This window comes from Mustela erminea, chromosome 7, assembly GCF_009829155.1.
Source record: "Mustela erminea isolate mMusErm1 chromosome 7, mMusErm1.Pri, whole genome shotgun sequence".
In the NCBI taxonomy this organism is placed as follows: Eukaryota; Metazoa; Chordata; class Mammalia; order Carnivora; family Mustelidae; genus Mustela; species Mustela erminea.
The window spans coordinates 122,063,236-122,076,677 of NC_045620.1; the positions used below are offsets into that span (position 1 = coordinate 122,063,236).

Genomic DNA, 13,442 nt, shown 5'->3' on the forward strand with positions numbered 1-13,442 from the left:
TGTATTATTAAAAAGGTATTAACTTTCCCTACATAGTCTTTTTTTTCTTTTTCTTTTAAGATATATTTTGGGAAGAGTGATCCAGAGAGAGCAGTGGGGAGGACAGGGAGAAGAAGAGTGTCTTAAGTAGACTCCATGCTGAGCACAGAGCTTGACATGGGGCTCAATCCTACGACCCTGAGGCCATGACCTGAGCCGAAATCAAGAGCCAGATGCTTAACTGACTGGGCCTGAAAGACAGGCACCCTGTCTCTCTCTACCTAGTCTTCCCCCCCCCTTAAAGATTTTATTTATTCGTTAGAGAGAGCACAAGCACAGGGAGAGGCAGAGGCAGAGGGAGCAGGCTCCCCACTGAGCAAGGAGCCTGACATGGGGCTCAATCCCAGGACCTGGAGATCAGGACCTGAGTTGAAGGCAGTGGCTTAACCATCTGAGCCACCCAGGCACCCTTCTCTACATAGTCTTTTTTTTTAGATTTTATTTATTTGTCAGAGAGAGGGAGAGAGAGTGAGCACAGGCAGACAGAATGGCAGGCAGAGGCAGAGGGAGAAATAGGCTCCCTGCCGAGCAAGGAGCCCGATGTGGGACTTGATCCCAGGACGCTGGGATCATGACCTGAGCCGAAGGCAGCTGCTTAACCAACTGAGCCACCCAGGCGTCCCGCCCTTCTCTACATAGTCTTAAAGGCAAAGACAGTTTGCTTATTTTGTGTATTTAACACATGCGAGCAGCATATAAAAGTTCAGTGGAGATGTAGTACGGATATGACACATAACGGCAAACAAGTTCTGTTTTTCAGTTAGAGCAGGACATATGGCAGTATGCTGCAGAGTGAGTAGAATGAAATATTTACACCTTTTTGCAGTTAATATCCTTCCAAGGAAATCTCAACAATCATGTTATTTAAAGGGAATTGGGTGGGCGATCATATCAGTGTATGATGAGCCTCCTTTATATATGGGTTTCCAATGTGAGTATTCTGAATAACTTAATTGTGGCATATTGATTACTTTTGGGTGTATTTACTGATAAATCTGATCTCACTAGTCTTTGGATTTGCTGTATATTGTTCTACCTTACAGAGAAATATATTAGTATGCCAGCTTATTCTCGTACCTTCGTGAATTTATAGTCAACGGGTCTGATGCTGACCGCCTGTGAATGTGAGGGCACTCATCTGTGTCTGTATACATAGCCAGACCCTTAGCACCAAATGTTCTGCCTCACATTTATTTTGGGAATATTCTCTTAATAGGCACGTTTTGGGATGTGACTTAGTCAGCTAATTTGCTAACATTCAAAAGCCATGAGCTCTCAGCATTATCTTAGCCTTTTAGTATTTTAGTCCAGCAAAATTTTCTGACTCTGATTGGGAAATTAACTATAACATCTTACCAAAAATGATCCAAAAGCATCAAAAGAGAGAGTTCATGCAAAGGGTACAGAGAGATGTTCACAAGGGAAGTTAACATTAACCTAAGAGTGCGTAGTAGAAAGGAGGGAGTAAGCATAGAAATGAAGAACCACAAGTGACCTTGGAACAACTGTAGGTTCCTTTCTCTAGGCCCAAATAATGTTGATTATAATGCATCTTAGCTTCTATTTCAAAAGATATTTTCTGCAGTTCTTGTCACCAAGTTCTTTCGAAATTCTTTTTCATTCTTTTGAAGATTTAATTTCTTATTTCCTTATTTTCTACTTTGACACAGAAATCCCCTGCAAAGAAGCTGAGCCATGCAATTAGTAAATCTTTGGGGTGCGTGCCCACCAGAGAACCCCCGCATCCTGTTTTTCCTGAGCAACCAGAGAAACCACTTGACCTTGCAAATATAGTGTAAGTATACACCTAGGTATGGACGTGGGTTGTACTGAAATGGAGACCTTGCTGAATCCTTTTGGATAAAAGCAACTTTATGTAACATGAACATTTAACCTTCTGGTTTTTACTTTACTTTTGGGGGAACTCAGGACCTCAAGATTTCATGTCTTCAAGTCACCATAAATATTTATATGGAAGCTTAGCTGCTGAGCGCAGAGCCTAAGTAATTAATGATCTCAAACAGAAACATTAATATATTGAGGAGTAATTATTGAACTGCTTTTAGCAAGGTTGCCTTTTTTTGTTTGTGTGTTCTCCCATAATCAGTGGTAGAGATCATTTCTTCTCTGTGGCAGTAATGCCCATAGTTATTTTTAAATTAGTTTGGGCAACATGGAATTGAAAATCAACTTCATTTGCTTCTTTGTATTGAGAGAAAATTAGGAAACATAAGATTGTACTCTATAAATAAAACTAGTGTTTTATTTTTACTTTCTTTGAATATTCATGCTAAATGAAAGAAATTCAGACAGGAACCAAAAAGAGAAGTAGAGAAAGAGGAAGAGCAAGGAGAAGGAGAAATAAGGAAGTGTTAAGATTCAGCCTCTAAACTAAGATTCTTTACTCTGAATTAAATGGTGATGTTACGTGTCCTCCTGGATAAAGTCAATAGCGGTATTGTTTTGTTTTTAGAGAGGGGGCAAGGGCAGAGGATAGAAAGAGAATCTTAAGCAGGCTCCACACCCAGCAAGGAGCCTGATGCAGGGCTCGAGCTCACAACTCTGAAATCATGACCTGAGCTTAAAGCAAGAGTCAGATGCTTAACCAACTTAGCCACCCAGGTGCCCCAAAGTCAGTAGGTTGTTTTTTTTTTTTTTTAAAGATTTTATTTATTTATTTGACAGAGAGAGATCACAAGTAGGCAGAGAGGCAGGCAGAGAGAGAGAAGGGAGGAAGCAGGCTCCCCGCTGAGCAGAGAGCCCAATGTGGGTCTCGATCCCAGGACCCTGAGATCATGACCTGAGCCGCAGGCAGAGGCTTTAACTCACTGAGACACCCAGGCGCCCCATCAGTAGGTTTTTTATCATTATTAGTCTTTATTGGGCATTGACAGGTTTTTCTGTTGGAGTAGACATCTGTTTTCTTTGACCTCCCTCTAAAACACTTAGGGTTCTTGATCTTTTATTTTCTTTCTCATTCAATAATTTGAAAGACTTTTATTAAAATAGTATATACATATAAATTAGAAATTTAATAATACAGAAAAACATATAATAAAATACAGCACATCCTCCTACACTTCCTTGTGCTTTGTCTAGGTTTTTGATCAGTGAGATCTCTTTGCATTTGCATAGTAACTTGTTTCAGAGCCATTTATTGGATGATGTGTCATTCCCCCACTGACCTAACGTGCCACGGCTGTCATAAATGAAGCGTCCTATGTGCGTGGTCTGGTTCTGGGCTCTCCTGTTCCTGTGGCCCAACGGCCTGTCCTTGTGGCAACATCATACTATCTTAGTGACTATAAGGGGTTAAATAATATTTTTAGGAGGGTCTTGTCTATTCTTTGCCCTTTGCTCTTCCATATAAATTTTAGAATCGGCTTATTGAGTCCCTCACAAAATTCTGTTTGGATTTTGATCAGAGATTCATTGGATCTAGAGATCGAATTGGGGAGAATTGACGTCTTCCGTGTCCTGAATGTGCTCTCTCTTTCCATTTATTTAAATGTCATTTTGTGCTTTTCAGTAAAGCTTTACAATTTTCACCAGAAAGGTATATACGTTAGATTAATTCTTCCATACTTTTTTTTTAATTCTTCCATAATTTTAAAGATTCTTCTGTACATTTGTTGATGTTGCCCATGTGCCTTTTTTTCCCTACAGTTTTTTTTGAGATATAATTTATATGCGATAAAATGCACCCACTTCAAGTGTACAATTCAATGAGTTTTGGCAAAAGTATGCAGTCATGCAAATGGTGTTTTCATGGAATTATGTTTCTCAGCAGTGTATTGCTGGTATATGGAAATGCAAATTGTTTCTGTATCTTAATCCACTATCTGGTTATCTTACCTGATGTACTCATTAATTCTAGTAATTTGTACTCAGATTTTTTTGGATTTTCTATAAATAATTATATCACCTGCAAATAATGATCATTTTGTTTTTTTCCCTCCTACTCCTTGTAGTTTTAACTATTAATCATGCTTTTTTTTTCCCTTTTGGTCTTCTTGCACTGGCTGAACCTCCAGTGCAATATTGAACAGAAGTAGTTTGGTAGGCAATCTTCTGTTGTTGCTAATCCCAAGAGACAGCTCTCAGCATTCATTTAGTGTGTTATTTGATGTAGGTTTTGTAAAAACTGTTTATCAGGTAAAAAGAGCTTCCATTGTATGCCTCATTTCTAAGAGTGCTTTTTTTGGGTCATGAATGGATGTGGAATTTTATCAAAGACTTTTCTGCCTTGAAATGATCATGGGAGTTTCTTTATTCTATTAATATAGTGAATTATATGAAATTTTTTTTTTAAAGATTTATTTATTTGACAGAGAGAGATTACAAGTAGGCAGAGAGGCAGGCAGAGAGAGAGAGGAGGAAGCAGGCTCCCTGCTGAGCAAAGAGCCCGATGCGGGACTTGATCCCAGGACCCTGAGATCATGACCTGAGCCGAAGGCAGTGGCTTAACCCACTGAGCCACCCAGGCGCCCAGTATATGAAATTTTTTTAAACAGCCATACATTCCTGGAATAAACACAAGTTGACTCTCCTTTTAATACACTGCTAGGTTTCATTTGCTAATGTTTTGCCTAGATTTTGCCCGTTTAAACGTTAAATTGTCCTGTAATTTCCTTTGCTTTATTTTCTTTTTAGGGCAAAGTTTGCCCAGTTTGTTATCTTAAAAAGTTGAAGAGCATCCTTTTTTTATGTTTTTTGAAACATCTTATTTAAAATTGGAATTATTTGCTCCTTCAATTTTTGGTGAAATTCACCAATGACGTTATGTCTGCCAAACGGCTCCTTTGTGGGAAAATTCTGAACTGTGAATTCTATTTTTAAAACAATTATAAGACCTAATTCTTATTTCTTTTTGAGTCACTTTAGAACATTTTTTATTTATAGGAATGTGTCAGTTTCATTTGAATTTTCAAAGTTATTGGCACAAAGTTCATAACGTGTCTGTGGTGTGTGTACTAATGTCCCTTTTAAATTCCTCTTTCATATATTTATGGTTTTTCTCTCTCTTTGGTTTTTCCTTGAACACATCTTGCCATAGGTTTGTCCTTTCTATTGGACTTCTAGAGGACCAACTTTTGGTTTTGATGATTCTCTTACTGTATGCATTGTATTTTTGAATATTATTTGTTTCCAACCTTATCTTTATTATTCCTTTTGTTACAGTTTCTTTGGATTTATCTTGCTACTCTCTTTCTAACTTCTTTTTTTTTTTTTTTTAAAGATTTTATTTATTCGACAAGCAAGAGCAAGAAAGCACAGGCACAGGGGGAATGGCAGAGGCAGAGGGAAAGGGAGAAGCAGACTCCCCACTGAGTAGGGGGCCCAATGCGGGACTCAATCCCTAGGATCGTGACCCAAGCTAAAGGCAATTGTTCAATCAGCTGAGCCACCCAGGCATCCCTCTTTCTAACTTCTTCAAAGATATGGTTAACTTACTCATTTCAGGTACCCCCCCCAATATAAGCATTTTAAGATTATGAATTTCTCTCTGTTCTCTCTGAGTATGCCCAATTTTTCTTATGTAATTGTGTATTGTTCTAAATATTTTCAAAGTTGTGATAAGAATTCTTCTTTAAAAATACTATACTTTTGGGGCACCTGGGTGGCTCAGTGGGTTAAGCCTTTGCCTTCGGCTCAGGTCATGATGTCAGGGTCCTGGGATTAAGCCCCGAGTCGGGCTCTCTGCTCATCGGGGAGCCTGCTTCTTGCTCTCTCTCTCTGCCTACTTGTGATCTCTCTCTCTCTCTCTTTCAAATAAATAAATAAATAAAATCTTAAAAAAAATACTATACTTTATTTTTTCTTTTCTTTTTGTTTTAAAATTTCTTTTGTTTTTTTTTTTTAAAGCAATCTCTGCACCCAGCATGGAGCTCACACTCCCATCCCTAAGGTCAAGAGTTGCACACTCTATGAGCTAAGCCAGCCAGGCACCAAAGCAGCATACTTTCTTAATTTCCAAACATATGAGGATTGTCTAGTTGCCTTTTTTGTTATTAATTTTTAGTTTAATTTTATTTTGGTCTAATATGTGGTCCGGACTATTCAATTCTTTCAAATTTGTTTTGACATGCTTATTATGTGTAATATATGATCCAGTTTTTATTATGTTCCTAGTAAGCCTGAAAAATAATGTTAATTCTGTGCTTGTTTGATTTAGAGTTCCTAGTGAGTGAATGTATGTCCATTAGGTCAAGTTCGTTAATCCTGTTGCTCATATCTTCAAAACTACACATATTTCACTAAGAAATTGAAAATTTGTTTTTATTTAGTGACTATCTTTGTTCCTAATAATTCTGTTTGTTCTCAAATCTATTTTATTTGCTAAACATCTTTAGTGTCTTTTGCTTGTATGTGCCTAGTGTAACTTTCCCCATCCTTCTACTTTTAACTTTTCTGTGTCCTTAAGGGTTCAGGATGCTTCTTGTAAATTGTAAGTGGATTTTAAAAATCTAGTCTGACAACCTGTCTTAACTGGTGAGTTTGGTCCATTTAAATGTACTACTATAATATTGTTATTATTATAATTAGTCATTATAAGTAAAATTGGCTTTCATTATTGCAGTTATAAAAGTATTACTACTGTGATAATTGGACTTTTTTCTACTATCTTATTTTATGCTATTTATATTTTTTTAAAATTCCCCTTTATTTGCCTGCCCCACCCCGGTCACCCTTTCCTCAGGGATAATCATTCTAATATGTTCATTTTACATCTTTTTACCAGGACATATTCTTGAAAACGAGGTAGCATTTTGTACGTTCTTTTAAAAAATTTATGTCCAGCGGCACTCGGCAGATTTTACTTACCCATTCTTCCTACCCAGCTGCCTTCAGATCTCTGCCTCCACAGTAAACGCTGCAGTAAACCCCTCCGATGGACTGGGCAAGAGTTTCTTTAAACCGGGGGGTCACAAGTTAACGTATATCCTGACCAGAGGAAGAGTGTTGGGGATTCTGTTACTTTAGTGTAGACCTTCCTTTAACCTCTCCCATCTGAATTCAGGCCCCATTGGGCGGCCTCTCCCTGCTGTGCCTGAATTCAGACACTTTCGGATCAGTTTCACTAGCAAGTCACCTTCACCAGGCCTAGAAAAGAGGAGTCTTGGGCTATGTGGTTTTGGGGAGGGGACCGAAAGAGACAGGAGGTGTTCTGCTTCTTAGGTGGACTTTCAACCAGCCCTCTTATTGGTAATGCAGCCCCTCTCCGCTCTTTCGGAGGCACCAAGCATCTCTAACGACTGAGCGTTCCTGATCTTGTCTCAGGAGGACTCCATGTCCCTTGTCTCAGGAGGATTGAACCCTCCCTGTCTCTAGTTTCTGTTGGAAGTTTAGTATGAATTCAGGCTAGGACTGAGAGTTTAAGTATTGGAACCTTGAATTTTTGTTATAGATTCTTACCATTTTATATTTGCCTCAAGTCTTTTTTTTTTTTTTAATACTTTATAGGTCAAGTTGTGGTTTCCTGTGTCTTTCCTAATCCTGTTACCTTTTCTCACCCCATAGAGTAGCTGCTAACATTATTTTGGTATTTATTACTCTATACATGTTCTTATACTGTTACCAGATGTTCATGTACCCATAAAATAACATATTTTTTTAAAGCTTTGTATAAATGGTTATGCTCTACATATACTTTTGTTAAGTTTATTACTTTATTAAATAGTGTGTTTTTGAGATTTACCCAGAATCTCAGATGGCATTCCAGTGAATGACTATACAATAAGTAGTCCATTCTCCTATCTGTCGACAGACATTGGACTTGTTTCTAGTTTTTCACTACCATCTAGAATGCAGCTGCAAGCATTCTTATACAGAGAATTCCTCTAAGGTATGAGTGTAACTGCTGGGTCCGGAGATAGGAATATCACATAATCAAGATAGATTAGGTGATAATGCAGTAGAAAATTAACCCCCACGCCTCCTGGTTCAACACATGGATGTTTATTTGTCACTCATGCAAAGTCCCTCGCGGATGGGAAGGACTCTGGAACAGCTGAACTAGGGACAGTGGCTCAGTGGTTTAGGCTGCTTCAGTTTTTGGCTCCTCATCTTAAGGTGAGGCCTCATTGATTCCTGCAGCGGGGAAGGGAGCCTATGGGGAGCTCACACCCATCTTCCTGTATTCAGAAGTGACACGTGTCATTGCCCTTACAACTCTACCTAGCTTCACTGGTATGTCATCTTCCACATACCTAGGAGAGAGAGGAGAACTAGATATTGGTCAGCTCTAGTAATATATATGTAAGTGTCTTCATCTTTACTCTGTGTTACCAGACTAGGCATTACCTAGAACTCAGATTTTATATTTCAAGTATTTATTAATCTAAATTATTCCCAAGGCAAGAATATAGTCAGCAGGCCAGTCAGAAAACAATATAGTGGCGCCTGGGTGGCTCAGTGAGTTAAGTCTCTGCCTTTGGCTCGGGTCATGATCCCAGGGTCCTGGGATCGAGTCCCGCATCAGGCTCTCTGATCAGCGGGGAGCCTTCTTCCCCCCCCCCCCCCGCCTGCCTGCCTGTCTGCCTACTTGTGATCTCTGTCTGTCAAGTAAATGAATAAAATCTTAAAAAAAAAAAAAGAAATGTTTATTAAAAAAAGAAAACACAATAAAGCTTCCTTTTTAGATTTTGATGAAACTTTGAGCAATTAATCCTATTTGGGTTGACTAGACAACTTTTAAAGTCCCTTTCAACTTTGAATTTCTCTGTTTTGTAGATTTTTCTTCTATATTCACATGTCACTGGGTCCCAGATTTCGCTATTGTCAGGGTCACTCGGCATTAAAAACCATAGATTACCAAGTCACTTTCATTCTGGGTTAGGTCAGCTAATGATTATTCTGGGAGTGGCCTGCAAATCTATCTTGAAAAAGTTTCTTAGTGGATCTGATCAAATTATGCAACCACTTCATTAGAATATAAATGGTTTTAGCTGTATGAACAAGCTAGTAATTCGGTATTAAGCATCCAACATACATATAGAATACAACTAAAATGTATGAACAGCAATTCTTAACTCTTGCTGAGATTCTTTTTTTTTTTTAAGATTTTATATATGTTTTTGACACAGATAGAGCACAAGCAGGGGGAGCAGCAAGCAGAGGCAGAGGGAGAGGCAGGCTCCCTGCCCAGCAGGGGGCCCAATGCAAGGCTCAATCCCAGGACCCAGGATCATGACCTGAGCCAAAGGCAGCCGCTTATCCGACTGAGCTACCCAGGTGCCCCTGAGATTCTTAATTGTCCATTCATTTAGCAAATATTTACTGAGAACCTTACAGGTACTGTGCAAGGTGCAGATGGTACTCACACAGTGTTTTGCTTCGGTGCATGTATGTTTGAGCGAGTGAGGTAGGCAGTTTCATAAATGGCTGCGTCTGCGGGCTTCCACAAAGAAGAGTTCGAGGTAGAGCTCTAAAGAGGAGAGATCTGGGAGGAGCGGGCTGCTGTGCATTTCCAGTCGTGATCAGGAAAAGAAAGTCTCTGTTTTGTACTGAGAGATGAAGGTGGGCCCAACATTTGAATGCTAAAAGTCAGCAAACTATTTCGTTTGAGTAGGATCATGATTATTTTAATCATTGTTTTATTATATGAATATTAATTATTTTACAGCATTCTTTTTTAGACAAAGAATGGATAGTTATCTTGCACTTCAGGAGTCTTTACACATCGTAGGTATTACTTTCAAACACCTAAGTTGTTTATATTTGTTTTACTAAATACTAGTGATCCCGGTTCAGATGAACCCCATCTACTGAAGGGGTTAGGACGGGGGATAAAATCCAAGGGACTAGATGACCAACCTGGTTGAGCCTTCCCCTAGGCATTGCTAAAAATATTTAAAAGATGGGACCTGCTAGAAAATCTGACCTTTCCCAGCTGGATCTTTCTCAGAGTAGGAAATAAGGTTTCTTACTAAAGTTTTTAGTTTAAAGATCAAATTTGTTAATTTTTTTTCTTTTTTCTGGCTTCCATTTCATGTTTAACATTAATGTTCTCATCTCAAAATTATAAGGATACACCTGTCTATAAAAAATTTCTTATTTCTGGATTTTTTTTCTTTTTTTGTTGTTGTCAGCTATGAGATAGGAATTTAAGGGTATTTCTTTCCCAAAATGGATAGCCATTTATCCCAACTCCATTATTTTCCTGCTGATTTGTTGCAGTTTTAATTTTGCTTTCCTTTTAACAATTAATACTCACCTTGACAGTCTGAGAAATAACATAAAGCACATATGTGTCTGTATCTGTAAAAGAATTCTATACAAGGCGTCTTTACGTTATGGTCTGTCTTCATCTTACTGGCAGGCTAAGAAAGGCTTTTATGAAGAATAACATTTATATTAAAGCCTAAAAGATGAATAGAGATTAGCTGTGTTCAGCATCAGTGGAGGAATATTCCCGGCAGAGGGGAGCAGTAGGCCAGAGAGCAAGGGGAAGGCAGCAGAGGGGGCAGAGGCAACCTGAGATTTTGGACATGATACTGAATTGAAGGGTTTTTGATAGTAGAGAGAGAGGTTGAATTTTGCATTTTAACAAATCACTGCCTGCTGTGTAGAAGTCGGGAGTGGGGACAAAGGTGAAAAAGAAGAAGCCAGCTAGACGAGTTTTTTTTTTTCAGAGGCCAAGTGAGAGATGGTGGAGGTTTGGACTCTCATGGTGGTAATGAGAAAAGTTTGTGAACACATAAGGAATTTTAGGTTTTACCATTATTGGACTCCCAGCAATAAAATAAAAGTTCCAATGGAAATGTGGGACAGGAATTGAAATTAAGTATGAGATAAAGTATATTTTAATGTTCATTGCTTACATTTTATGTTGACATAGAGATTTTTCCAGATAATCATAAATTCAAGTGTTGATATTTATTGAGCACCTATGCTGTTCCAAGCCCTTTGCTTACCTCTTTTGTGTACATTATTTCATTTAACCCAATGGCAACCTTTGCAATATGAATACCGTTCACCTATAATGGGTCGGGAAACGGCATTAGTGAGTTTCAGTGACCTGATTATGCAACTCAGAATGATGGTGTTGGGACTGGACTCCACCCCCCAGACTCTTTCCACTGTACCTCACTTTCCCATCAGGTAGACCTGGGAAGAAATTTTCACTGTGGGTCTACACAGTAACTGAACAATTGTTTGAGCTCTGTGGTTTGTTTTGGAATCAAGAGAGGACATTGAAGAGTCTTATGTTGGTTGATTGAAAAATAGAAGGGAGGCAGTGTGGTATGATAGAAGAGAAACCAGGTTAAAAATAGAGACATCTGTTGGCTTTACTGGTGATAATAGAATTTAATTATCTCAGGATATTGTTTAAGGTTAATGTATTTGAGAGTACTTTTTAAAAAAGATTTTATTTATTTATTTATTTGAGAGAGAGAGCATGCACATAGGGAGGGGCAGAGACAGAGGGAAAGGGAGAGAATCTCAAGCAGACTCCACGCTGAGTGGGGAGCCTGAAACAGGGCTCAATCTCATGATCCCGAGATCATAACCTGAGCTGACACCTAGAGTCGGATGCTTAGTCAGACTGAGGCCTCAGGTGCCCCTGAAAGTACTTCTGAGAGGTTAGGATGCTATCATACTGGATTCTAAACTTTTAAACTCTTTTCCTTAGACTTAAGTAAATTATATCACAAAAATGTAACCACAAGGGCTGGGACTCTGTCTTATTCTTTACTGAGCTCCCTGTGCCCAGAATAGTTCCTGGTGCTTGGTAGGCATTCAGAATGCTTTGAATGAATGAATGAATGAATGAATGAACGAATGAATGGCACTAGCATGGTTTATATAAACAGAACTTCTACCTCATCCCCTCCTCCGCCCTTTTATGTTTGTTCCTTCAGAAAATGGTCACGTATAGGTCAGGTACCTACATTAAGTCTCCACTAGATGTCAGGCATATTTCCTTAATTGGTTCATTGTGTTTTGTTTTGTTTTTTCTTATCTGGTGAGTTGAGAATATTAAGTAAACAAGATTTTTCAAATAAGCCTCAAACAAAACCAATTCACTTATCATCAACACTTGCAACTTCCCTTATGAGTCTCTGAGAGAAATTAGTCGTTTCTTTCAGTCCAAACATCTTTATAAAACTTTCTGGCTCTTGATGTCTGATAGACTTTTTTGCTAGCCTAATTCAAGCAATTTGTTGTTGCTTAAGATCTAATTATCTAACCACACAGTCTTTATACCTAATTTCTTTAATTAGTGGTTAATCACTATTATATTTCAGTTTATGGTTATTTATTTCTGAGAGATGTCAGAACTTCCCAGTGTTGGCTTAGTGTATTTATTCCTCTTGATTTCGTCAAGGAGAGAATGACCAGCATCCCACTGGACACCTGGGATTGATGTGCTCTCCTAAACAGGGGTTGGCAAACTACAGCCTACGGGTGAAGTCCTGCCTGTTGCCTGTCTTTTGTGGCCCAGGAGCTGATAATGACATTTTTAAATGGTCAAGGAGAAAAAAAAAAATTCATGAAATAGAAAGAATAATAACAATATTTTGTGAAAATTATATGAAACTCCAATTTCAGTGTTCATAAATAAAGTTTTGTTTGGACAAGCCACACTTAACTCCTTTATATATTGTCTTTGCTTTCAGGCTACAGTGGCAAAGTTGAATCTTTGTAATTAAGGTTGAATGACCCTCAAAACCTAAAATATTGTACAGCATAGGAAATCTAGTCAGTGGTACTGTAATAGCGATGTCTGGTGACAGATGGGAGCTACACCTGTGCTATAAGCACATCAGAATGCATAGACTTGTTGAAACACTGTATTGTATACCTGACGCTAATTAACATTGTGTATCAACTATACTTCAATTAAAACAACAACAACAACAAACCTAGAATATTTACTGTCTGGCTCTTTAGAGAAAAAGTTTTGCTGACCCCAACTCTTAAGGAAGGGTTGATAAAAACTGCAAATTTAGGGATCTTTGTGCTTTTTGATATTTTTTTTCTGAATTCTCATCATCATCTTTGATGGTTCAGGCTGTTTTTTCAACCCAAGGGTGAAGGTTAATTGGTAACTTCTTCTGTTGAAGCAGTTGGATAAAGTTTGTTACCTAGAAACCAGACTGCCTTATTGTTTCTTGCTGCTTATACATATATAAATATGTAGCCAGTTTGAACAGCTGAGCCAACCAGTTTTTTTCCATACTTTGTCTCAAAACAGAATTAACCTAGATAATAAAAAAATTATTATTTAAATGATAGTTATAATTAAACACTTTAATATGGCTGTTATTTGTTCTATTTTAACTGCTCTTCTATTTAACGCTTATTAGACCGTCTACGCATTATTTTGATTTGACCAAAACAAAACTGTCCTTTTTAAAATTTCAACTTCCGAGATTTTTTTTTTTTAACTTTAGACA

The 13,442-nt window shown here is 38.1% G+C and overlaps 1 protein-coding gene across 10 annotated transcripts in view; it reads left to right on the forward strand.

Annotated features, from left to right (window-relative positions):
- The window catches only part of DTNB (dystrobrevin beta), a 233,701-nt gene that overhangs the window by 119,329 nt on the left and 100,930 nt on the right, over positions 1-13,442 (forward strand). For all 10 annotated transcript variants that reach the window (XM_032353117.1, XM_032353118.1, XM_032353127.1 and 7 more), the window contains one exon: positions 1,710-1,834. In XM_032353117.1, coding sequence (XP_032209008.1) covers positions 1,710-1,834 — 125 coding nt within the window. The remainder of the gene's footprint in view (positions 1-1,709; positions 1,835-13,442) is intronic.